The 21,098-nt window shown below is 48.4% G+C and overlaps 9 protein-coding genes across 9 annotated transcripts; 4 read left to right on the top strand and 5 right to left on the bottom strand.

The window, feature by feature from the left end:
• Window positions 1–188: 188 nt before the first annotated feature.
• On the top strand, window positions 189–2,188 carry BT62DRAFT_933848 (uncharacterized protein). The gene is made up of 3 exons (XM_043186626.1): window positions 189–329; window positions 500–809; window positions 862–2,188. Exons 2-3 carry the CDS (start codon window positions 510–512, stop codon window positions 1,768–1,770), a joined length of 1,209 nt encoding a protein of 402 aa, XP_043038295.1. The 5' UTR covers window positions 189–329; window positions 500–509; the 3' UTR covers window positions 1,771–2,188.
• A 488-nt stretch (window positions 2,189–2,676) lies between these two features.
• Window positions 2,677–3,979, top strand: BT62DRAFT_951854 (uncharacterized protein). Its single transcript, XM_043188207.1, has 2 exons — window positions 2,677–2,878; window positions 2,931–3,979. Exons 1-2 carry the CDS (start codon window positions 2,753–2,755, stop codon window positions 3,669–3,671), a joined length of 867 nt encoding a protein of 288 aa, XP_043038296.1. The 5' UTR covers window positions 2,677–2,752; the 3' UTR covers window positions 3,672–3,979.
• On the top strand, window positions 3,902–4,594 carry BT62DRAFT_1007822 (uncharacterized protein; the record flags this gene model as incomplete). The annotated part of the gene is made up of 4 exons (XM_043177387.1): window positions 3,902–4,063; window positions 4,119–4,130; window positions 4,189–4,385; window positions 4,438–4,594. The coding sequence occupies 4 exons, from the start codon at window positions 3,902–3,904 to the stop codon at window positions 4,592–4,594; spliced, it is 528 nt and encodes a 175-aa protein (XP_043038297.1).
• A 1,090-nt stretch (window positions 4,595–5,684) lies between these two features.
• On the bottom strand, window positions 5,685–8,457 carry BT62DRAFT_933850 (uncharacterized protein). Its single transcript, XM_043186627.1, has 4 exons — window positions 7,507–8,457; window positions 6,558–7,455; window positions 5,773–6,500; window positions 5,685–5,706 (listed from the first exon to the last, which is right to left on the bottom strand). The coding sequence occupies exons 1-3, from the start codon at window positions 8,407–8,409 to the stop codon at window positions 5,773–5,775; spliced, it is 2,529 nt and encodes an 842-aa protein (XP_043038298.1). The 5' UTR covers window positions 8,410–8,457; the 3' UTR covers window positions 5,685–5,706.
• A 491-nt stretch (window positions 8,458–8,948) lies between these two features.
• BT62DRAFT_228291 (homogentisate 1,2-dioxygenase) lies at window positions 8,949–11,546 on the bottom strand. The gene is made up of 15 exons (XM_043180137.1): window positions 11,453–11,546; window positions 11,143–11,385; window positions 11,017–11,083; window positions 10,918–10,964; window positions 10,795–10,861; window positions 10,465–10,745; window positions 10,330–10,415; window positions 10,145–10,276; window positions 10,086–10,095; window positions 9,969–10,037; window positions 9,734–9,917; window positions 9,572–9,683; window positions 9,450–9,521; window positions 9,324–9,395; window positions 8,949–9,266 (listed from the first exon to the last, which is right to left on the bottom strand). Exons 2-15 carry the CDS (start codon window positions 11,247–11,249, stop codon window positions 9,160–9,162), a joined length of 1,413 nt encoding a protein of 470 aa, XP_043038299.1. The 5' UTR covers window positions 11,250–11,385; window positions 11,453–11,546; the 3' UTR covers window positions 8,949–9,159.
• On the bottom strand, window positions 11,318–14,362 carry BT62DRAFT_228205 (thiamine diphosphate-binding protein). The gene is made up of 12 exons (XM_043180136.1): window positions 14,207–14,362; window positions 14,017–14,153; window positions 13,876–13,968; window positions 13,663–13,825; window positions 12,943–13,541; window positions 12,648–12,895; window positions 12,211–12,600; window positions 12,096–12,161; window positions 11,965–12,043; window positions 11,866–11,916; window positions 11,453–11,812; window positions 11,318–11,385 (listed from the first exon to the last, which is right to left on the bottom strand). Exons 1-11 carry the CDS (start codon window positions 14,245–14,247, stop codon window positions 11,778–11,780), a joined length of 1,902 nt encoding a protein of 633 aa, XP_043038300.1. The 5' UTR covers window positions 14,248–14,362; the 3' UTR covers window positions 11,318–11,385; window positions 11,453–11,777.
• A 1,549-nt stretch (window positions 14,363–15,911) lies between these two features.
• Window positions 15,912–18,032, top strand: BT62DRAFT_1007827 (homogentisate 1,2-dioxygenase; the record flags this gene model as incomplete). Its single annotated transcript, XM_043177388.1, has 14 exons — window positions 15,912–16,009; window positions 16,068–16,134; window positions 16,184–16,230; window positions 16,283–16,349; window positions 16,403–16,683; window positions 16,738–16,823; window positions 16,876–17,007; window positions 17,070–17,079; window positions 17,134–17,202; window positions 17,257–17,440; window positions 17,493–17,613; window positions 17,668–17,739; window positions 17,790–17,861; window positions 17,926–18,032. The coding sequence occupies 14 exons, from the start codon at window positions 15,912–15,914 to the stop codon at window positions 18,030–18,032; spliced, it is 1,413 nt and encodes a 470-aa protein (XP_043038301.1).
• On the bottom strand, window positions 17,894–19,294 carry BT62DRAFT_228359 (uncharacterized protein). The gene is made up of 6 exons (XM_043180138.1): window positions 19,217–19,294; window positions 19,045–19,155; window positions 18,948–18,986; window positions 18,773–18,889; window positions 18,590–18,709; window positions 17,894–18,537 (listed from the first exon to the last, which is right to left on the bottom strand). The coding sequence occupies exons 1-6, from the start codon at window positions 19,241–19,243 to the stop codon at window positions 18,163–18,165; spliced, it is 789 nt and encodes a 262-aa protein (XP_043038302.1). The 5' UTR covers window positions 19,244–19,294; the 3' UTR covers window positions 17,894–18,162.
• A 191-nt stretch (window positions 19,295–19,485) lies between these two features.
• On the bottom strand, window positions 19,486–20,981 carry BT62DRAFT_970754 (uncharacterized protein). The gene is made up of 7 exons (XM_043188993.1): window positions 20,808–20,981; window positions 20,739–20,760; window positions 20,209–20,689; window positions 20,121–20,142; window positions 19,884–20,065; window positions 19,658–19,833; window positions 19,486–19,596 (listed from the first exon to the last, which is right to left on the bottom strand). The coding sequence occupies exons 1-7, from the start codon at window positions 20,878–20,880 to the stop codon at window positions 19,545–19,547; spliced, it is 1,008 nt and encodes a 335-aa protein (XP_043038303.1). The 5' UTR covers window positions 20,881–20,981; the 3' UTR covers window positions 19,486–19,544.
• Window positions 20,982–21,098: the final 117 nt, after the last annotated feature.

Consider the following 21,098-nt stretch of genomic DNA (forward strand, 5'->3'; position numbering starts at 1 on the left):
CATCATGTCGTGCACTTAAGAATCCAATATTCAGCTCCGCGAACTTTTGCTTACAACTAATAATAGAAACAACGATTTTTGAATGATGAGAATGGCCACGAGGCGTTAATATAAATTATTTTGTCTTATTATGGAGTTATTGCGTCCTAAGATGGAAGGACTAGATTCTCACGCCATAAATCCCACATAATCACACCCTCGACGACTACCCTCAAACAATCCCTCCCAATTTCCCGGCAGATTCTCTGTGTCCATTTGACGGACGGCTGAGAACAAGCTTCATTTATCTACATTTTATCGTCGTTATTGGTGCCCTTCGAGACAAATAAGTAAGCCATCAGTTTCCAGCAGTTTTTCAAACAATTTTACCTCCTATTTCCCAATTTTCCTCGGCTGTTCTTGAGGATATCTTATTGATTTACTTTCGATTTACCTCCCGAATATATTCTTTCCTATCTCTGTGTCTTCGTTTCCACGGATGTTCACCATGACATTGCAGGCAGTAGTCGATGGATTCGGTGGCAGGCACTTCTGGTCACCAGCAGGTCATCTTCCAGAACGAGAACATAACCGCAGCGGCAGAAAACCAAAACCAGGGCTCCTCGTCGGCGCCTGTGCAGGAGAAGCGTAGGCCCGGACGCCCAAAGGGTAGTGGGAAGAAGTACCCGGACGGCGCTCCTCCAAAGATCAAGCGCCCTGTAGGACGGCCTCGTAAAGATGGCTTTCCGGCGGGCTCTGTGAATCCACCGCGACCGTCTCGCAAGCCTCCCCAGAACGATCCTGCGGTACTGGCACTGATTGCCAGCGGGGTGCGTGCGGTGCTCCTCCTTTTTGTGCACGGACCTTGACTCCCTTCTGTAGAGTGCTTATTTTCCTGGCCAGGATGTAAAACGACCCATGTTCCCAAATCTTCAAGACCCTAACTTTGACGGCGAGGATTGGATGGAGCTTTCGCGCACCAAGCCCGGCGTCTTCATCGACACTCTTATTGGTTTTCTCGCAGAGCCGAACCCCGTCTCGCCTGCCGGTACCGTAGAGGATGCCTTCAAGACTCACCTGGGTTCCCTTGTGTCTCCAAGGAACCAGAACCAGAGCTTGCCATCCTTGTATTCGCTACTGAGGACCTTCTGGCTCCCCACGTCCCCCACGTACTTTTGCTTGACTGGTGCTAATGCCAGTCGTCCCCTGCTGGAATTCAGGTTCTTGTACTGGGATCCCCAGCCCCTCGTATTCAACGGTATATCCTGCCCCAGCTGTTCGACTCCTCTCATCAATAAGGGACGTATCACTTCCGGTCCAGTCAAGATATACGACTTGGAACGACCGTTCTTCATCATCGGGTGCGAGTACGTCTGTAGCAGTCCGTCTTGCATCTCGGCTTGCCCCGAGGGCCGCAAATTCGCCAGCACCGATCCTGTCATTTTTCGTTCTCTTCCCAATACCCTGGCCGAAGAGTTCCCAGCTCGGCTGCGACAGTTCGATCGTGATCTGGGAAGCGGTCCCGAGGTGTGGAATTGGCAAGCCGTAGGCGTTTCCAAGGCACTCTGGAATATGGTCCAGGGATCTTTACGATCCGGTGTCAGGAAAGAAGTTATTCTACAGATTATCTCTTCCATTCAGCATAGCGTTCCGGAGCCAACAACTCTTGTAGCAGAAGAAGAAGAGGAAGAGGAGCCCCAAGAGCAAAACCAAATGATTGAGGACACTGTGCAGCACCCGCCGATGGCACAGGGGGTGAGTGCCTTACCCTCGTTTTCATGCCAATCTTAGAGATGATGATGGGACGCTAGACCCCTGCTGAATATGCTGAGGCTTGGAAAGCTCATGCGGGGCACTCTGCTTCTGCAGAACCCGATACGCCTTCAGTAGCAGGTTCATCCGCAGGTCCAGGGCCAGCCTACATGTATCCTCAACCACAGCCTCAGCCACAGCCCCAAGGAGGACATTTCTCCTCTGCTTTCCGCGTACCATATTTCGCACCCAGCGCGAAAGTAGGTCAATCTTCATCCTCCGCGGTTGCGAACTCTGTCACTACTACTGGCCCCAGTAATCCGAACCCTATATCGCCGCCGCCGTTGGGGAATGAACCGCCAAATCCCCCGGCCAAGCGAGCGTATCCTTTCTTGGACGAAGAGTCAGGTTCCGGTGATAGCCCACGGAAACGGAACCCGAGACATTGTTCAAAATGCGGTTCGGCGGATTGTAAAGGCAAGGGCGGAAGGTCTTTCTGTTTGAATGCTTGCAGAGATTGCGGAAAGGTTGATTGCTACGGAAGAACGAATCGGCGGAATGTGTGCGCGAACAGAGGGTGGGGTACGTGATTAACAATATGTTTGTTTTGAGATTATTTTTTCAGGCACACCGGGAACGTAAACATTTAGGTGTAGTACTTGTACACAAAATTTCGGTATAAATTAAGATTTTACCTATATTTGTTAGTTCAGGTGTGCTGGTCTACTGTTTACAGAGCAGATACAGATAAAATTTTATTTTATACTATACTATAATTTTATGTACAGGTACTATCTATTTCTAATATTTTATATTTCCGGTGTGAGGTGTACTATATTTATTAGGGACATTATTAGTGATTTCACTTAATGACTTTCTATTAATCCAACTGACATGTGGAGATATGATTCGCAAAGCGGTGCTAAGCCCTGATGCGGTTTGATGGTCATGACATCTTTTATTTATTTTCTTCTATCACTTCCACTCCCCTGACCACCCCGCACCGTTCCCACCATCCACGATGACGACCAAATTATTCGAGAAAACTGGCAAGAACCTGTTTGCGAAGCACCTGGAGCAGTACGCGCCTGTGGACCCCCTGTACGAACATTACACGGACGGCCAGGGCAAGCAGCGCAGGAAAAAGGTGCGGATTTACGTTTTTTTGAAGACGAAGTGATGCTGAGCTGGATTTCTAGCGCGAGCTACCCCTAGGCCTATCAAAACGCGACATGAAGATTCTACGATCCGTAAAGCACCGTGCGCATTACCTCGACAAGGGCTTCTCTATCTGCGGTTTCAGGTTTGGGTGGACTTTTTTCATCGGAATTATTCCAGGTGCTGGTGACGCGGCCAACGTAGCTCTGAACTATCTCCTCGTCGTACGGAAAGCGCGCCAAGCAGAAATACCCGGTTGGTTGCTGCGACGCATGCTGATGAATAACGCCGTCAGTGCCGCCGTCGGTTTCGTTCCTATCGTCGGCGATGTCGTTGTCGCCATGTGGAAAGCCAATTCACGAAACGCGGCTCTCTTGGAAGAGTTCCTGCGCGTCCGGGGAGACGAGTTCTTGAAGATGCAGGCGGAGGCTCAAGCAGCAGCCAAAGAAGGCTCAGTCACGCTGAAGAAGGAGGTCAAGAAGTCTGATTCTGCACAGGTCAAGCCTGGCGCAGGCAGGGCTGACGGGGAGGCGATAACCACAGGTGGGAGCACCACTCCATTGGCTCTGGACCCCGGTAAGGCTGGTGGGGAGTCCCCAGGTCTTCCGAGCGCCGGATCGTCAGGGAACGATACTACGGTTAGTGCTATGAGCACCGGAAGAAGGAGCTTCAAGTCTTGGATGAAGCGGAAGGCACCTGCGGCTGGAGAGAGAGGCCGCTTCGTGGAGAACGTCGACAGCACGTTCAACGCGTCGGAAGGGAGCAAGATACCGAAGAACTGACTTTGGATTCTCATACCCTTGATTTATTCCTACATCTCAGGGACATTTGATGGGTGTCTACATGCATGCATACACGCTGATACCCCCATCTCTTATGCTACTTCATCATACACGCGAAACCATGACATTCACGACAGATATCCCTTATGTACCTTTATATCGGACGGAAAGCTACAGTATAGTAATTTAATTATCGTGTACCTTTATCTTATGCTATACTACATCGAGTCATGAAAGAGGACACTCCGTCGGAACAAAGAATATTACAGAAGAAGATACAGACCAGATTTTCTTTATTTAAATTCCATACAACAGGTCCTAAAGTGGGAGATTTACAAGGATCGCCCAACGACGATGAATCTCAATACGTTGCTCAACGTGACAGCTTGAAGGTAGCATCTCGTCGCGTATAATTGTCATTAGCTGCTAAGCGCTTGTAATACAAAGGCATTCGTTTTCGTTTGTTTCGCCTTCATATCTCACTCATATGCAAACTAGTGATTGTGTGATAACTCAGGATGACAGAAATGGAACGAGACTTGTCATCGCGCTCAGACATTGTCATTCTCTTGAATGGAGACACGTCGTCCGTCTTTCCATCGATCTTCCTGATATCGATAAAAACGAAAATTTATGGATCATGGAACGCCTGCGTCACGTTTTCTCTCTTCTCTCCGACACTATGTCTCCTGAATGGGACAAACAGTCGCTACTGTAAACTGCGGAAATGGGTTTCCTCATTATAGTTGAACACATCGACAGCCAGAGGAGCATATTATTGCTCGAAATGTCCCGTTCTCTACGCGTTCAAGACATCCGAGTGCTTGGAATACCAAGCAAAGCCCGTATATAGGGACTGGAAGAGCCATGGAAGGGCACACATGGCAGTCTTTCTGCGTAACCAGCCTGCCTACATCCTGTAAACCCTCGCTCATTCATCCATAAAGGCTTGATATAGCTTCGTATGTCAAAGATAGCGATGGTCTCTTTTAGAGTAACTCAGCTGTCGGCTGGCCATACTGAACCGGGTGCCGTCACATTTCCCTTCAAGTAAATACATATCGATTCAATGGCACCTTTCGTGCCTCGACATCGCACCATCGCCGCTAACGTGGTACTACGTCTGGTCGACCACCCATTAACAAGCTCGCAAGCGGCGGAGATTCTGTAGCGGTCTTCTGATTGCAGTCTTCACGATGCTACTAAACATAGAAATCTATTGCTGTCAGCGTTAATGCGTGAACCCATTAAATTCTCCTTCTGCGCTTCCGCCTACATGCTCTTTATGTGTCGAAAATAAAGGGTATAGTCTGGCGACATGGAGGGCCCTTTGTGTCAAGAGTATCAGAGCCTATGCAGCTTTTGTGTCTCTACTCGGACGAATTGCGTAAGACTTCATTGTGAACAGCACAATATAGGTGTACAGCACCGTGGTTCTCCCTGTTCATTTGCGCAATAAGATGTGTGTTCGTCCGCTTGCTCCAGTGTCTCATTGATTTATGACTTTCCATCGACCGATAGTATGGCACTGGCATCGGCATTTCAATATACCTGTAGTGTTTCTATTACTGGGGCAGCCCCGAGCGTTGGTTCTTTTTACCTTGATGTCGGATTCGCAGGCTTTCACAAGCATTGGAGCAAACTTGTATTGTAAGAGCTTCTCACAATCCACACACAGTCGATCTCAACGACATGTTAGACACTTTGTCGTTACAACCTTCGTGGCAGCAGTTGGTGCATTTATTTAATTATCCGAGCAAGACCCTCGAGCCTGGACCTATCGACGGACACCAACCTCCCTCAACCATCTATAAGACCAAAGACAAGACTTTGGAAGAAATCGCCACGACAAATTCTCTATTCCGATGATGCAGATAGACATGCCTGCGTCATGCAAGAGTCAGAATGAAGCCCGGACTTCCTTATCATCAGGCGTGTGATTTTCAAAGGTCTTTTAATCATGTTGACCTTTATGGAATTCTCTAGAGACAATATCTTCTCAGATACATATATCACTGTACTAGTTAGCACCTGCCACATCCTGTCCGTCACGACCAAAATACATCCTCGCTGATAGCCACCCGCCCTCGCCATTGTGAATTCAAAACGGACCATATGGGTTCTCATTTGGATTATATTTGACGGTTAGATCTTGGCCAGCAAACTTGCACATGACCTTAAAGAACCTCGGATAGTCTACAAAACCTCCTAGTGTCGCGTCGTCGAACTTTTCAGAGAACGCGGGCTCTGAGTTTGACGTTATGGAAGAGAACAATGTTCGAGCAATCGGACCATTTGATTGGTTACGTTCGTATCTGATTGCAGCGAAAAGGCCTTCACTAATCAGACTGTAGCAGAACATGAGCCATGGTTTGAAATCGGAGAAGCTGATAGAAGCTGGGAGAAGTTTGTCGGGGTCTTGGGCCATGATGAAGAATTTAAACTTCTTGTCGTGAAGCTGTAAGTATGACATATCGTACCAACTTTCGAATGGAAGGGCCGGTACATGCACAAGCTGGTCTTTGCCTTCTGGAGCGGGAGTCGCTTGGATCTCATAGCGACAGCAAAGAAGGACAAGGACGTTAAAGATAGACTCAACGTCATGTCGATAGATATGGACAGGCGGATCCTCCTTAAGGAGATCGCACGCGTAGTACGGTCCCGTTCCTGTGCGACGTAGAGCCGACGCACTTTCACGATCACGGTAGGAAGACAAATCGAAGTCGTTCAACACCCCACAAATGACGCCGTTCCTCTTCCGCCACATAAGGTTCGTCATGCTGATATCCCGGTGGATGATTTTTGCGTGGTCATATACCCATTTGTGGACTACAACCATATCGAATTTAACAAGCTGGATGATATCAGATGGTAGGAAAGACAGACCTTGTAATATATCAAATATTCCTTGAGCATACTGGCGAGGCTCGCGGAGACTCGTAATTGAATAAAGCCTCTCCTGCACCATGACACGGCACACCCGCTCCTCATAATTAAATGAACCTCCATCTGCATAGCTGACAGCGTCAAAGTACTCCTTGAGTCTCGCCTGTGGCGAATCTTCCGCCATCTCGAAGTCCTGTGACAGTAGAATATTGGGAAGATGGTCCGCGACCCAATGATGTGATGCACCGTCCTTGGACATCTTGTCCACCGCGGTCTTCACGTCGTTCATGAAATCCTTCTCCGAGGGACGCGATTTAGCTTGCCAGCTAATTTTGACGATCGTCTCCATCCCCTTCCACTCTTCGTAACCCTCAGCCGTCGCCTCGACGACGCACGTATCCCGACCAATAATCCCAGGCTGTCGGAAGATGATCTTTCCAAGCGTCAAGACCACGGGAGTACCGTCTGACTTCTTTAGCGTCAGCTTCCTCCCTTCGAACAGCGTCGCGGTGTCGTCCTGATGCTCCTTTGTGTATTCTCCATAGTCACTAAGGAACGGGTCTTCAATGATACTGTGGATGCCGTGCTTCTCGAGCGTGAGACCGTGCAATCCGATCAGCATAGCAATGAAAGAATCTGGATCATTATCCATGTCGATTTCTTGCGATACGATGATTGAGGAGCGATCATAGTAGAGCATCTGAAGGTGAGTACCGCCAATCAAGGCACCGATGCTGTGCGTCCTGAACCCAGCACTAGACAACACCTCCATCGCGTAGCGCGCACACTGTAGTCGGGGATCCTCCTTGTTCTTATCGTCCTTGCCTTTCCATATTTCGCGCAGACGCTCAGACTCAGCCTCCTCCTGCATTCGGCTCCTTGCAGCAGCATCTTGCTTCTTCGATGCCCGGGAAACCTTTTTTCCAGATCGCGAGTCTCGCGGGGCTACGTCGGATTTACGTTTCTGTCCCGCCACCACACCGACACCCTCCGGATCTCCAGGGAGCATATATGGCTTCTGACGAGAAGGCTTTCCCATCGGATCCTTCTTGTCTGATAAGTAACGCGTCAGCAAAATTATATACATCAAAGAGCACAAAAACTTACCTGCTGTGAGGACTCGAGTGGCGTATCGACCATTATCCAGGGTAGTAAAGCTTAATTTGAATTCAAGCCACTGCAAAAGCTGCGGCCACCCGATATTGTTCTTCGGGCCTCCGGTTTTGATGTCTTCGATGTTGTTCTGGGAGCTGTTGAATAGAGACAGCAGGAGAGTAATCGCATCCGGTTTAAGGTCGACGTTGCTCCCTTTGACAGGCTGAGGGTCCTGTCGGTAGAAACCAATATCAGGCCCCGAGCGTGTGCCGTCCTTGATCAAAGCGAGCGCCCTATTGCACAAACTGTTGTGCGGGTGATATAAATTCGTTTCGTCCGTGGTCTTGCATTCGGCCTTGTAGTCGTCCCACAGTGCCTTCCACTGTTCATCTGCTTTCACCTTTTTAATGAGAGCAGAAATGGTGGAATCCTGTCTCCAATCCCGGGGAAGGTGAAGGATGACACGAAGAAAGTCATCGGAGGGAATGAATACGCGTGATTCAAGGTCCTCCCTGATGAAGTTGTCGTAGTCCTTTCGCTCGTACTTCATATGGAAAGCGCGGTGGCTCGCAGCGCCGAAATTGTACGGGGTCGTCTTCGGATTGGTCTCGTCGTCGTTAGCAGAAGTGGATGGTGCACCATTCTTGGGCGTGAAGGGGACATTAGACGAGGGGTTAGGGTCATCCAGAGACGGAGAACGAGCACCAGTAAGGTCAGAAACTGACATAGCACCGAGAAAGAATGCAGCGACAACCATTTTGGCGCAGTATTTATCTGTGCAGAAAAGGACAATGGTCGATCAAAGTGAACCTGTCGAAGGCACGTGGTCGTGTGGCAACACACGCCCGCGTCCTCTTTTGGCGGTGCAGTTTGCAATGTCTTCTTCCGTTGGTATTTCGCCCCCAAACATTGAACGATGAATCAGATACTTGTTACGATCACAGCGCTGCAAGATACGACCATAATTTGTTGAGCAGAGGTAAGACTGTAGAAAATTTTCTGGCATTGTGTTTTCAACGCTGTTCATCATCGGCACATCCTCCAATATGACTGTGTGGCGTTGAATTGCGTTCTTCTGGTTCTTTTCTTGTTGTTCACGGTTGTATCAAATTCCATAGACAATTCGACTTGGAATTACTAATTACTGCGGCCCATTGTTCTTCCTTTTCTGACGTTTGTTCGGTTAACAAAGACTTGGCCTTGGAAGATATTAATCTCGGAAAGTGATCAGTCGAGTGTGTGCATGCTATTTCCTCCCCCAAGACATTGGCCAGCATAAATAATGCCTTTTTGACCAGTGAGTGATGCATCCAGCCACGGAGAAGGAATGGAATCAACATTGGGACTTGCATAGCATATGCATTAACATAGTTCTCGATCTCTGAACGAAAAGGAGAAATGAAGAGAGAAAACAGATTCCAATAGTTTGGTTAAGGATGTTGATGTAGGCAGTTGTCGTCGATAAAGAATAGTCCCATAATGACGAAACACATTATTATCCATCTCTTCAACCAGATTTCTTCTTCAATTCATCGTATCCAGCAGCCTTGAGGTCGGCATTGATTTCATCGAGATGAGCAATAAAGTCTGGTGGGAAAGACAATGGTTCGGATTCTGAGATCATAAAAATGAGTGCCACGTTCTGAATAGCCATGAAGCGCAAGCATGTACCAGTAACCGTTCCAGCCCGATTCATGGCATAATCAGTCATCGACAACACCATCGGAGTCTCAAACGCAATAGCTATTGCTTGTGAGCAATGCAATCGTTTTAAATAACGTCTACGTGTGCACTCACCCATCCTGTCTTTGCTTATTCGCTCTGGTTTGAGTTCTGCTATACTCGCAGCCTTGTGCACGTCAGGAGGTGCTAGAAAAACATTCGAAACCGCTCCTCTACAAAGCAAATGATCAACTCACGTCCATGAGGACAGAACACGGTTTGTAAGGTGATGCCCCCAGGTACGAATCGATCACCAGGTTTACCAAATACTGGAGCCAAAATCTCAGTGGCGTTGTTCCGATGATAATACTACGGGACATCAGTGAACAAGGGCTCAGATGGACGCCGCCGGTACGTACAGGTGGTCGGAAACTGTCAGTCGCGACATCCCACCTCTCAGAGACGACGAGAACCTCGACGAGTGGAATCCCGGCGGCCTTGGACTTGGAAGTCAACACCGTGAAAACCGAAGGGTCCATATGGTCCTTGAACAAGCTCCCCACAAAAATGAACTTCTCCAACGGGTACTTATACGGGACATAGCTATAGGTACATTCAAATATTAGTAGCAGAGACCAGAAAAATGTTACTCACTTTCCCTGCCACGCCACGACGTCAAAAGGGGTATGGTCTTGCGCAGCAGAGAAAAGTTGTCCTCCGATCCTAGCAGTTTGTCGGTCATGGATGGACCTCTGACATCGAAAGACTCACTTGTAGACGACTTGAAAGACGTTAGTACAATCAATCTGCAGAGCTACGTCATCACTCACTCTCCCAGGACGTTTCGTCAACCTCAAAACTCGCCAAAGGCACCTCGAAATCCCTCGGATTAGCCATTCCGTGTCCACCAATGGGTCCGAGATCTGGAAGCTCGAAGTGCGAACCAAAGATTTCCTGTACATCTGTGTCGACGAGTTTCAGTAAAGATAAATTTTACCAATTATGCATGGCTCACATCCTCTGGACGGTCCATCGGGTAACGACACCTTGAATTTCATACCCTTCTGGATAACCATCAACTCCCCGGGTCGCACCATCATTCTACCAAGGAAATTTAAAACAAGTAACACCGGCAGACGAGAGCACTCACCTCCCAAACTCGGTCTGTACATCCAACCTCCCCTGCTGTGGCACCACCAGCATATCCCCATCGCTGTTGCAAAACGCTTTATTCTTCATGTCCGCATTCGCCGAGTAGAAATGCAGTGCTAGGCCCTCCCTGGACGTCGGCTCGCCGTTCCCCCCAATCGTCTTCAAACCTGCGATGAAGTCCACTTCATCCGACGACGAGGGGAGGACAGGAGGAGCCCAATTTAGCTGCGTGGGACTGATGCGCACCTTCGGATTGATGGGAAGGAAGTTGGATTCCATCTTAAATACGGTCATCAGTTTTCAGCCTAGTACTACGGCTCGCACGGACATCTGGGTTATCAGGGAGCCTAACAAACTTCTTGTGGTCCAGAGATGGCCGGATCCGATACATGAACCTGTGCACGCTGATGTTAGTATCAACACGGTAGCAGAGAACGTACGGCGCACGCACGCATGAAGATTTTGATGCCGGGGTGCGATGAACGGGGAGCCCGTCATCTACGACGCGACGTGAACGCAAGCACCCAATCTTCTTCTCAGTCACACATACCCCTTCCATGTACAAACCATACTTATTCTTCTGCGGGTGATTCTGCCCTTGGGGAAGGGTACCAGGGCTGTTGGTTCATCGTCATCGTCATCATTTCCAGCTGAAAGTCATACAACAAATACTCACATAGCTTCGCTAGCGAAACGGTTTCCAAACCCTACCTGATATTTGTACGGGTCTCCGGACGGCGAAGATACGTAGCTTGCCGGTGCGCTGTATGTGTGGGACTGCATTTGAGGATGAGAACGGCGCTGGTACTGCCAGGCTTTTTATTCACTTCATCACTCGATTATACGCCGGATTTTTGTCACAGAGCGCTGGTCAGCAGTACCTATATCTTCTGTCCTTTGTAATCAGACTGTCTTGAGACTATTCCAGTGGGAATAAATACACACTTTCGTCAATTCAACCTCGTCAGCATGATGTGTAAACTCACCTCGCCGTCTATTCTTTGTCATCAAATTGAGTCTTGGGACCGGCTTTGTGGGAAAGAAGTGCAGCAAGCACCTGTATTTTCATGGTCGTACGGTGCGATGATCGAAAGTTGGACTAATGCGCAGATTGTCATTCACCAGTTACTACGACCTCATCAGTAAAACGAAGATGTACGAGACCTCCGTTTTCTCGTTACCTAGAATATGGTTCAGTGAGGAAAACACACAGAAAAGCAGGATGAAAAGGTCTATTTTGGCTGTCCATACATGCATCCTGTTCAGCTCTCTATTTCTCAAATCTTACACACTCGTTATCTACGACGCCGTCTATTGGACTAAGAGCGCAATCTTTGCGGCAATCGCTAATGTTCGAGGTCAGTCTTTGAGCGGTGATCGAAAATCTCGAGTCACGTACACTCCGAATCAAGACCCTGGTAGGGAATTTGCTCCCAAAGACCACCGCAACCTAGGCAATCGTCAACCGCAGAACATTCATTGTAAAATCGAAACTCACCCTCTTTGGTCGTTCCCAGGTAGGCATACTTGGGCGCCAGCCCACGTTCGAGAAGCCACGTTCCAAACTTGGACCCAAGCTATTTCCGAGTCAGTCACGGATATTAAAACCCGAGTCAAAATTAATCTCACCCCAGTTTTCTGGTTGAAGGATTCTACAACGAGTACGAACGGACTCGATCCAACCTTCTTGATGACCTGCGTAGCGTTGTAAACAAACATCGAGCAACTATCTTCTCTTACTCACTTCTTCATCCACTGAGCTAAGAGTGGGTTTATTGATCAAACCTACATCAATACCCCGCTGCCGGCAGCGCAGCACGGCGTCGTAGGATCGGTAGAGCATCTCACCAAACGAGACGACGTATCCGGCTTTACCTTCGATGATGACTTCGTCCTTTCCCGGGACGAATTCGTAGCTGTCGCCGAAGTACTTGGTCTTGCCATCCTCTTTGAGGATATACGGAACTTTGGACCGAGTGGAGAAGATGAATCGAAGACCGCGCTCGAAGAAGACGCGCTTCACGACAGCGATCATCTGTGCCGGGTCTGCGGGGAAGTAAAGGAAGGATTCGACATCTGATAAGCCGTTGTCAGCGAAGAGGGAGTTAATTCCAAAGTGGCACGTGTTGTCAGCCTTTAATTTAAGTGAGCAAATAGAATACTCTGAAAGCAGAAATTTACCATTTCATCGACACCAGAGTGGGAGAAATGACACAGAACATTGCAGTGGTTCAGCCGAGCCATGGTAATTTCAGAGACCAGCATCTCGAGGAACGCTGAGAAGGTCGAAAAGACGCCAAATTTATCATGGTCGAATCCAAACCCGGCAGCAGCAGAGAAGTTCCCGCGTTCCATGATACCGGATGGGATGAAGACCTCGGGGTGCTTCTGGTGGATAACCTTCAAGCCAGTTGATCCCTCCAAGTCGCCTGCAGAACGATGAGACAGAAATCCATGAGAACTCAACGAAACATACTGTCAATGACCATGACTTTCTTCGCTGCCTCCTCCTTGCTAAGACCATCGAGAACAAGATTGACAGCGTCACCAAAAATGGCTCGGTTGGCACCAGTCTCCTTCGTCGACCCAATGTAAGAAAATGGCTGAGGAACACCCTTGATGTTGAGTAGGATGTCACCAAAGGTGGTGTATCCCCTGGACTCGAGGTACTTGATAGCACTTTTGACGGGAATGACGTCGTGTCCATGGCTGCTGCCTTCGATGTCGGCAATACCTGGAGCCATGACGCGCTTAGAGATGACAGCGGCGGGTCCAGGAGTGGTGACGATGGAGCTGATCGCGCTCCACAAAGAATCAATGTCTTCCCCTTGAACAGTAATTACCTTGAGACCGTGCCCCTCGAGCACCTTGGTAACGTCGTAGCCTTTAAGATAATCGGAGGGGTGACCGGCGATAGTGACGTCGTTGTCATCAATGAGCAGCTTGACATTCAAGCCTTGAGCAACGGCAAGTCGGGCAGCCTCTGCGTCGTTGCCTTCTTGCTGCGAACCATCAGAACCCAAACAGAAAACGGTCTTGTCCTTGTTCGCGAGAGCAACACCGTTGACGAGAGGCCTTGAAGAACGTTCGTCAGAAATGATCGCGAAGCATGATGAAGGTCTATATTGGTGACCCACAAAACGCCTCGTTACGGACGAAGACGTTGCATAGCGAAGCATGAAGTACCGTTACTCACCACATGTGGCCCAGACGTCCTGAAGAGAACTTTACTCCCGGAGTGAGGCCGAGCTCAGGGTGACCGGGGAGCTTGGAGTTGGCTTCTCGGTAATGTAGAAGCTGCTCAGCTGGCAATGCACCCTCCAAGACTGAGAGAATGTATTGAGTAGCAACACGGTGGCCTTATCGTAGAAGATCAGTTACAGCAAGTTTTGAGCACCAGTATACACACCCGCCTCGTCGAATACTATAGGGACATAGGTGTCCGAACGGTTGAATAACGCGAGGAGAATGCAGACCTCCGGGACGGTATCGTAGGCGCCACCTGTTCATTATGTTGAGGACAGGTGTTCAATGAATGGCCTTTACGCACCTGTGTGTCCGCTAACGCCACGAGCTGCACCAGTGGCCGTAAAGAGTACGATAGCATCGCGTAGCAATTGAATGTTAGACTTCAACGCCGCCTTCTCATCTTCAGAAAGCTGGGGCTTGGACGGGTCCAAAGCGATTCTGTGAAGAAGACTTAGCGACCACGCAAGTCAAGGCGGATACTGAACTACTACCTGTTGAATTTGGTGAGGTCAATAGGAAAAGAGGAGGCCATGATGATAGTGGTGGTGAGGAAGGAAAAGAGTGGGATGGATCAGATTGGAAATGGCGGGGCCCTTTTAACCGCACGAAATGTATTCATGATAATGCCGGACCGCCTTCATCCGTGCCGTGTAATGAGAAGTACAAAATTAGGCGCATTCGAGAGAAGTGATTTCTTGAATGGTCATTGACGATGGTTTAATGATCGCGGTATTTGTTCGCATAGAGAATTCATTGAGATAACTAACATAACGGACCACGGTACCGAGTAGCCTGCAGCGAAACAGGCCTGGTACCCAAAAATTGAACCGCAATAGACAGGGACTCGAACTTGAAGCTTTTGATTGAGCACACTTCTCTGGCAGATATTTATACAATGACCTACAATGAATTTTGTCAGAAAAGTGTTTGAGAGCAACAATGGAGAAGGGGAGAAGTAAAAAAGTAGTATCAGAGAACCGGGACTCGACAAATCCTGCTCCCAGTAGGAGAGATTCAGACGGCACTTCCTAATTGCATTCGGTTTGAATCGTCACGTGTACCAGAGTAGTACCAAAGAAAAGGAAAGTGTGGCTTACCGTGGAATCCACCAACAACGATTTTGAAGGGAGGTACAGTAAAAAAAAAATTTGCGGTCACCTGTTTTTAAATACCGATTGATGCTCCGACCGAATATGGGAATCTCCGGCCCTGCCACGCCCTGGAGTTAGAAAGGTTGGCTCAGGCCTCCATTGATGGCGTTTTAAGTCTTGATATCATCTTTTCAACCTGACTTTATCTCTCGTCATCATGACCACTATACCTTTTCAGTTTTCCTTTTATCAATACCTTGCTGAAGGTGGGACCGACTCGCTGGCACTAGACCAGGTCGAGCAGCCACGGTGTAAGGACCAACGTTAGCGACTCTCGAAGACCACTTCTTAACAAAGATCTGCCTCTTCGATGTCTGGGAAATGGGCTTTGCTCTTTAGGGCCCCGAAATATACAATCCTTTCGCTTTACCTTGGGAAGAATTTCGTCGACCTAATATAATCACGGCGAGTCGGGACTATATCTACGAAACTCGGAAACCGTTAAAACCGCATAATCTATCATCCAGCAGACAGTCGGGGATGACTTCCATTTTCAGGTTGAGCAAATCTAGACTAGAACGAGTTGTGCGACAAAACGTCCACGCAAGGTATAATATATAATGACCCGTGAGCTTCTGTCTCTTGATTGCTCATCTGAAATTTAGGGCTGTCCGTTCAGCCGTACGTTGGCACTTCGTGCGCTACATCGGCATTTAGCTTTGTCTGAAAAAAACAGAAAACGTTACTTGATGTACGAATGATACGCCAATAATGGCGCCTCTTGTGCGCCTTTTGGTACCACAAAGAGACTCCCTATCAAAAATTCCTTAATTCCAATATACCGGTGTGCTACAATACTGCCCTATTCGGTCGCCGGTGTGTCTCCCCGTCATCTGATAAGGCTCTAGTTCTCTACAGTTAACTTTTGTAGTTGTATTAGTTGGGCGGCCCCCTTCGAACGGCCATTCCACAGCTTGAAGGAGAATGATATTCTCACGACAATTGCTCGTCACTGGACCAAGTGTCATAACTGGTCCGCATCTCGTACACATATATAAGTGTACTAGTGCTCAAGGATTCTCTATCACCCACCACCTACTCCTCTATGGCCACTGCCTCAGCAACCTTCTCTACGGCCCCCAGCCAAGCGGACCCGTACAAATACCAAGTCGGCTTCGGCAATAACTTTGCCAGTGAAGCTATGTAGGTGTCTAAGTTAATGATACGCTACGGTGCATTTCACTTTACACTCTCCCGCTAGTCCAGGTACCCTCCCGCATGCTCAGAACCACCCGCAGAAATGCAAATATGAGCTGTACAATGAAGGCGTGCGTTGATCGCGACTCATGCGCAGCTTTATGATCTAAGTATGAATAGATAACCGGCAATCCCTTCGTTGGCACTCGACCAAACATTCTCAATGCGTAAGTGTCTGGTCCCCAGGTATCATCAGTTATATTAACAATCTATATGTAGATTTCTCTACCGCATTCGCCCATCTGTTGCACACCAAGGGTTCACCCCGCTGTCTTCCAACCCTGATGTGAGCCTAGGCCTCCATCCTCCTGACCATCATCTCACGAACAACCTCGCTAGCTCGAATCCACCTTCCTCCCAATCAATCCCCGCGTGCACCTAAGCCCTACCCAGCTCGCATGGCGCCCGCTCGACATCCCTCCCAACTCCACCGAGGTGGATTTCATCGACGGTATAAAGACCATGGCGGGAAACGGTGACCCTACATTGCACGAAGGCCTCGCTGTCCATATCTATGTTGCAAACGCATCCATGCAGAAAAGGGCATTCTGTAATAATGATGGTGACATGCTGATGATGCCCCAACAAGGGCGGTTGGATATACAAACCGAGTTTGGAAAGTAGGTTGCTCTTATATCTCTTAGACATCTGACCTTTATTAATGCTTCTACCAGGCTGATGGTGAGGCCCGGCGAGCTTGTGGTTATTCAACGGGGAATTAAGTTCAAGGTGTTACTACCTGATGGGCCCTCACGCGGATGTAAGTAAACAACGGTTGTATCCAGGCAATCGTGAATGATGCATATATATAGACATTGAGGAAATTTATGGTTCTCACTACGAGCTCCCCGACCTGGGTCCAGTTGGAGGCCACGGTCTGGCCAATCCTCGCGACTTCGAATTCCCAGTAGCAAGTTTCGATCTCGACCAGTCCCCGTGGAAAAGTATGCCTGTCCCAGTTTCTCCTTTTCGATCCTTGCTGATTCGTTTGGCGTTCTCGCTGCAGTCACTTACAAGTCCGCCAATGAATTTTCTTCGGTATCATCATTCTAATCAAGAGATATACACAGGGTCGGCGGTAAACTGTTTTCTTGCTCCCAGCAGCACACCCCATTCGATGTTGTCACGTGGCATGGAAAGTGCGTATTTCATCCAGTATTTATATTATACTTCATTCCCATCACCTTCCCCAGTTACGTGCCATATAAATACAACATGGAGAAATTCATCTTCGTCGGGAGTATTTCCAAAGATCACATCGACCCCTCCATATTCATCATACTCACCGCCAAGTCCAAGTGCCCCGGAGTTCCGCTTACAGATGTGCTGCTCTTCTATGAACGGTGGGACGTCGCTTCAGACACCTTCCGGCCACCAGTACGAGCTTTTAGATTTCTTCTTCTTCCATTATTGACTAGGGTTGGCATAGTTCTACCACCGTAACAATGCTTCGGAGGTCATGGGTCTGATTTATGGTAGTTATGAAGGACGGAGCGATCAGTTCATGCCAGGAAGTTTGAGCCACGAGACGGTGTTTTGTCCGCATGGAGGTGAGTCGGAACGTTTCGAAATAGAGACGACACGATCAATTTGATGACGATTAGTATCTTACGAGACACAAAAGGCAGCAAGCGAAGACGAACTCAAGCCGGTCAAAATTCATGAAGGGACTATGGGTGCGTCGGGAGGAACTTGTATCCGCTTGACGTACTAATCTTTCGCGAAGCTGTCATGTTCGAAACCGCAATGACGCTGACACTCACGGATTATGCCATGAACCGGTCTGGTAAAATTCATGGTAAGTGCTATCTGTTGTTACTGTTTTTTTTAAAAAAAGAATTCGAGTTGATACCCTTGTGTAGAGCACGACGTTAAGATGTGGGATGGGCTGCAGGCGAGGTTCATGAACCATCTTGACGAAATCAATACGGATCTGAAAGCCGCGGGATTGCCAGAACTGCAGAAGTGAATGCGTGGTTTGGTATGCGTGAAAGTACAAAAGTATTTATAGTGGACCCATCGTGGTCATGACATGTATGAAAACTATGCAATACTATGGAAGAATGTCGGCTCGGACCAGTAAGAGGGAGGGAATTCTCTTATGACCTTCTCCTTGAACCCTGTCCAAAATTTCCATGCTCGTCCGAAGACCGTCTATGCTCGACAAAGTCCTTGAACTCGAAGTTCTGGCCACAGCACATATATCTTCCGTCTGGAGCCTTGGGAGCTTTTATACCAAGGAATTTCTCCCGATCCCGTGGAGTCCATATATAAAAGGCTTCCGGTACGGCCAAGGAGGATGCGTCAACAGGGCCAGGGGAACGAGTAGCACGGTCGGTGGAGTTATGAAACCCGGTACACTCAATAGAACTGTAATCTCCGTAGGAAGGGGGACCGTTGTCACTCTCTAGGGCACTTGCATCACTGGAAAGAGACCGATGGTTAGGCAGATTGGTGGTCTCATTGCCATCAAACTACAACGATATCAGCTCAGAGGGCCAATAATCTCCAAGACATAGTTCTTACCGACTGCTGCAGCTGTTGGCGCCAAGTCTCCAACGCCGCTTCCGGTGCGAAGGGGTCGTCGTCTGGCGACGGTGACCTCGAAAATGGGTGCTGGCTGCTATAAAGGTCGCGAGGTATATCCTTAAGAAAGAATAAGAGATCGGTCAGTCGAGAAGTCCACATTGAGGTGTTGTCGAATCGTACTCTGTTATCCGAGTCGTCAAACTCGTTATTGGAAGAGACTTCCAAAATGGTCGGAGAAGGGGGGCAGTACGACCAGAGACCAAAGGTATTGCGCCGGATGTGGGTTCTCAAGTATAGCTACATGTACAAAATAGTTTAATGGCCATTCTGTTGGGCATGGGTGATTGAATAATACCTCTTCTTCTTCAATGAGATCTTGCAATCCTGTGATCTTCTTAAAACAAGGGTTATGTTAATTCGCGGATTGCTTGAATTACTTAGGTATCTGATACCTTGGGTTTGTCTTTCTTCACGAGCCCGTGGGCGACACAATAATCGTAAACGTTCTCCTGGGTTACACATGGAGCCAGTAATCCGGAAGCCGCTTTGTCCTTTAAAGACACCTAGATAAAATGCACCAGGTCAGTGACTTGGACTGCGGGTACACGCCAACAGGATACCTACGTCGGGTTTGGGGGATCCCTGAACCATGTTTAGACTGGCCGGGTGGTTGGAAGGAGAGTAAATTTTCTGAGAGCTAGCTATGGTGGTTAATAATGTTAGTGAAGCAAGAATGAGACGGCTTTTAAATAGCGAGAGCAAAAGGTGGTAACCATGCATATATGAATTACATGTCTTTGTTGGGTCTTCAGACAAGACAATTCCAAGAGCCGCGCTTTGAAGCAAAGCGCGAAAGTTAAATCCATTGTTCGATGGCTGTTGATGCACTGAAGCTTGATTTTTCGGAGGAAATTGATATTACATTAGACATAAAATACAGGTGGCATGAGGGTCAATAATGTTCATTGTGCAGAAGCCGCCGAGGCTGTGATCTCCTATGTCGCCTGAGAGCGGAAATCTATTATTAGCGGGAAGCTTAGACCTGAACAAAGGGACTCCACGAACCAAGAACGTTTGGATGTGGAACCCGAATTGTCGACAACTCTGAGGACTGGCATCAGTGCGGTTGGCGAGGGCGTCGGAAGAGAATCATAAGAGTCTTCAAAGATATCGTCCTGGGAACCATCCAAAAAGTTATACAGATCGGTGTAAACGGGTGGCGAATAGGTGCCCTCGAACATCTGAAGCCACTTGGATAAGCATTTGAGGGAAAATGAAGATAAGGACCGACGTTATTCTGTTCCTGATTAAACCAGTAAAACGGTTGCTTGGCCCCATGAGTACAATTCGCGAGGAATGCGAACTGCTTGTTGTTGACGGGATCCGAACCACAGCGCCTAGGAATCTGTGGCTTGGCGAGGGCAACCGTCGATGTCGAATCCGTGATGTTGCACTTGAAACCGTTCATATAGTCTATGCATCGGGGAAGTCAACTGTGGAATCAAAGGGCCTAATGAAGCATGCTTACTCTGCTCGCCTCCGCTATCGGGCTAAGAAATAGGAAGGTCGCAACGATGAGGTCCCATCTATAACGCAAAAGCAAGAAGAGAACGTACCGAATGAATCCAAAAGAAAGCACATACACATCCACCATCGGGACAAGGTGGCATTCGCGCCGGCACTTGAAAATCCGTGAACCGCGTCCACACACAAGTTTGGTTCACACTGAAAACCGTAAAGTCCTCCGGAGTAACCGATCGGGCATCGTTCTTGTATGCGATAGCCAGTGCGCATCCCTTCAGGTCGTCAATACCCGTAGTGTGATACTCTTCCATGCCGGATCCCGGACACACGTTGTTCGGGTTGTCTGGTTCCCGTATATCGCCTCCGTCGGACGAGGCGAAGTAACTAGTGGCGCCCTTGTTACACGCTATCTCAGCGGTTGCAGTCTGACCTGCTGAGAGGTCGAACATATCTCCGTTGTTGGGGGGATAGTCGAGGTGGCCATGGAACCACCACTGGTCAAAAGTCATGTTCATTAGAGGAGCGACGGGTCGGTTGTCATAAGGGAACGTATCGCCTGTCACATTAAAGCCGCTGGGATAGAAATTAGAGAGGATATTGCTTGATATGTGGATGGACATACTACATGCTCGGATGAAATAAAGCTAAAGCGGATGTCAGTCCAGCGCCACATATTAAGCACAAAACTGACCTGCATGGCCTGCTGCGAATTGCCCTGCGCTGCATAATGTAGCAATGACTGAAAAAAACTTGAAGAGCGTCATTAATAATGTAGAATATCGTAAAAAACAGGCCACCAGGGCAAACGAAAGGAAAGAACAGCATCATCAACATCGTCGGTTGACCTTATATACGAAATACCGCGAGGGTCGAACAATAGCGTATAGTTCTCAAAACAGAAGGTGGAAGGAACGCGCAATATCCGCGATCACATGATTTTTACGTCGCTTAGCACCGTATTACGGCAACCCCGGCAACCGTC

The sequence above is a fragment of the Guyanagaster necrorhizus genome (genome assembly GCF_019112545.1).
Source record: "Guyanagaster necrorhizus MCA 3950 unplaced genomic scaffold BT62scaffold_17, whole genome shotgun sequence".
Taxonomy (NCBI): domain Eukaryota; kingdom Fungi; phylum Basidiomycota; class Agaricomycetes; order Agaricales; family Physalacriaceae; genus Guyanagaster; species Guyanagaster necrorhizus.

Coding starts and splice junctions, on each gene's coding strand:
- BT62DRAFT_933848 (XM_043186626.1), top strand. CDS start 510: ATGGATTCGGTGGCAGGCACTTCTGGTCACCAGCAGGTCATCTTCCAG. Junction 810..861: donor TGGCACTGATTGCCAGCGGG/GTGCGTGCGGTG, acceptor TCCCTTCTGTAG/AGTGCTTATTTTCCTGGCCA.
- BT62DRAFT_951854 (XM_043188207.1), top strand. CDS start 2,753: ATGACGACCAAATTATTCGAGAAAACTGGCAAGAACCTGTTTGCGAAG. Junction 2,879..2,930: donor GCAAGCAGCGCAGGAAAAAG/GTGCGGATTTAC, acceptor CTGGATTTCTAG/CGCGAGCTACCCCTAGGCCT.
- BT62DRAFT_933850 (XM_043186627.1), bottom strand. CDS start 8,409: ATGGTTGTCGCTGCATTCTTTCTCGGTGCTATGTCAGTTTCTGACCTT. Junction 7,456..7,506: donor GACAGAAACGTAAATCCGAC/GTAGCCCCGCGA, acceptor CGGGCATCGAAG/AAGCAAGATGCTGCTGCAAG. Junction 6,501..6,557: donor AATATTTGATATATTACAAG/GTCTGTCTTTCC, acceptor ATATGGTTGTAG/TCCACAAATGGGTATATGAC.
- BT62DRAFT_228291 (XM_043180137.1), bottom strand. CDS start 11,249: ATGCAGTCCCACACATACAGCGCACCGGCAAGCTACGTATCTTCGCCG. Junction 10,416..10,464: donor GTACAGACCGAGTTTGGGAG/GTGAGTGCTCTC, acceptor TTTCCTTGGTAG/AATGATGGTGCGACCCGGGG. Junction 9,396..9,449: donor AATAAGCAAAGACAGGATGG/GTGAGTGCACAC, acceptor CACAAGCAATAG/CTATTGCGTTTGAGACTCCG.
- BT62DRAFT_228205 (XM_043180136.1), bottom strand. CDS start 14,247: ATGGCCTCCTCTTTTCCTATTGACCTCACCAAATTCAACAG. Junction 12,601..12,647: donor ACTCTGGTGTCGATGAAATG/GTAAATTTCTGC, acceptor CTTAAATTAAAG/GCTGACAACACGTGCCACTT. Junction 11,813..11,865: donor CCAGGGTCTTGATTCGGAGT/GTACGTGACTCG, acceptor CTCGAACATTAG/CGATTGCCGCAAAGATTGCG.
- BT62DRAFT_228359 (XM_043180138.1), bottom strand. CDS start 19,243: ATGGTTCAGGGATCCCCCAAACCCGAC. Junction 18,890..18,947: donor ATCTCATTGAAGAAGAAGAG/GTATTATTCAAT, acceptor TTGTACATGTAG/CTATACTTGAGAACCCACAT. Junction 18,538..18,589: donor GCCAACAGCTGCAGCAGTCG/GTAAGAACTATG, acceptor ATATCGTTGTAG/TTTGATGGCAATGAGACCAC.
- BT62DRAFT_970754 (XM_043188993.1), bottom strand. CDS start 20,880: ATGACGCTCTTCAAGTTTTTTTCAGTCATTGCTACATTATGCAGCGCA. Junction 20,761..20,807: donor ATTCGCAGCAGGCCATGCAG/GTCAGTTTTGTG, acceptor CATCCGCTTTAG/CTTTATTTCATCCGAGCATG. Junction 20,143..20,208: donor CTTTCTTTTGGATTCATTCG/GTACGTTCTCTT, acceptor CCTATTTCTTAG/CCCGATAGCGGAGGCGAGCA.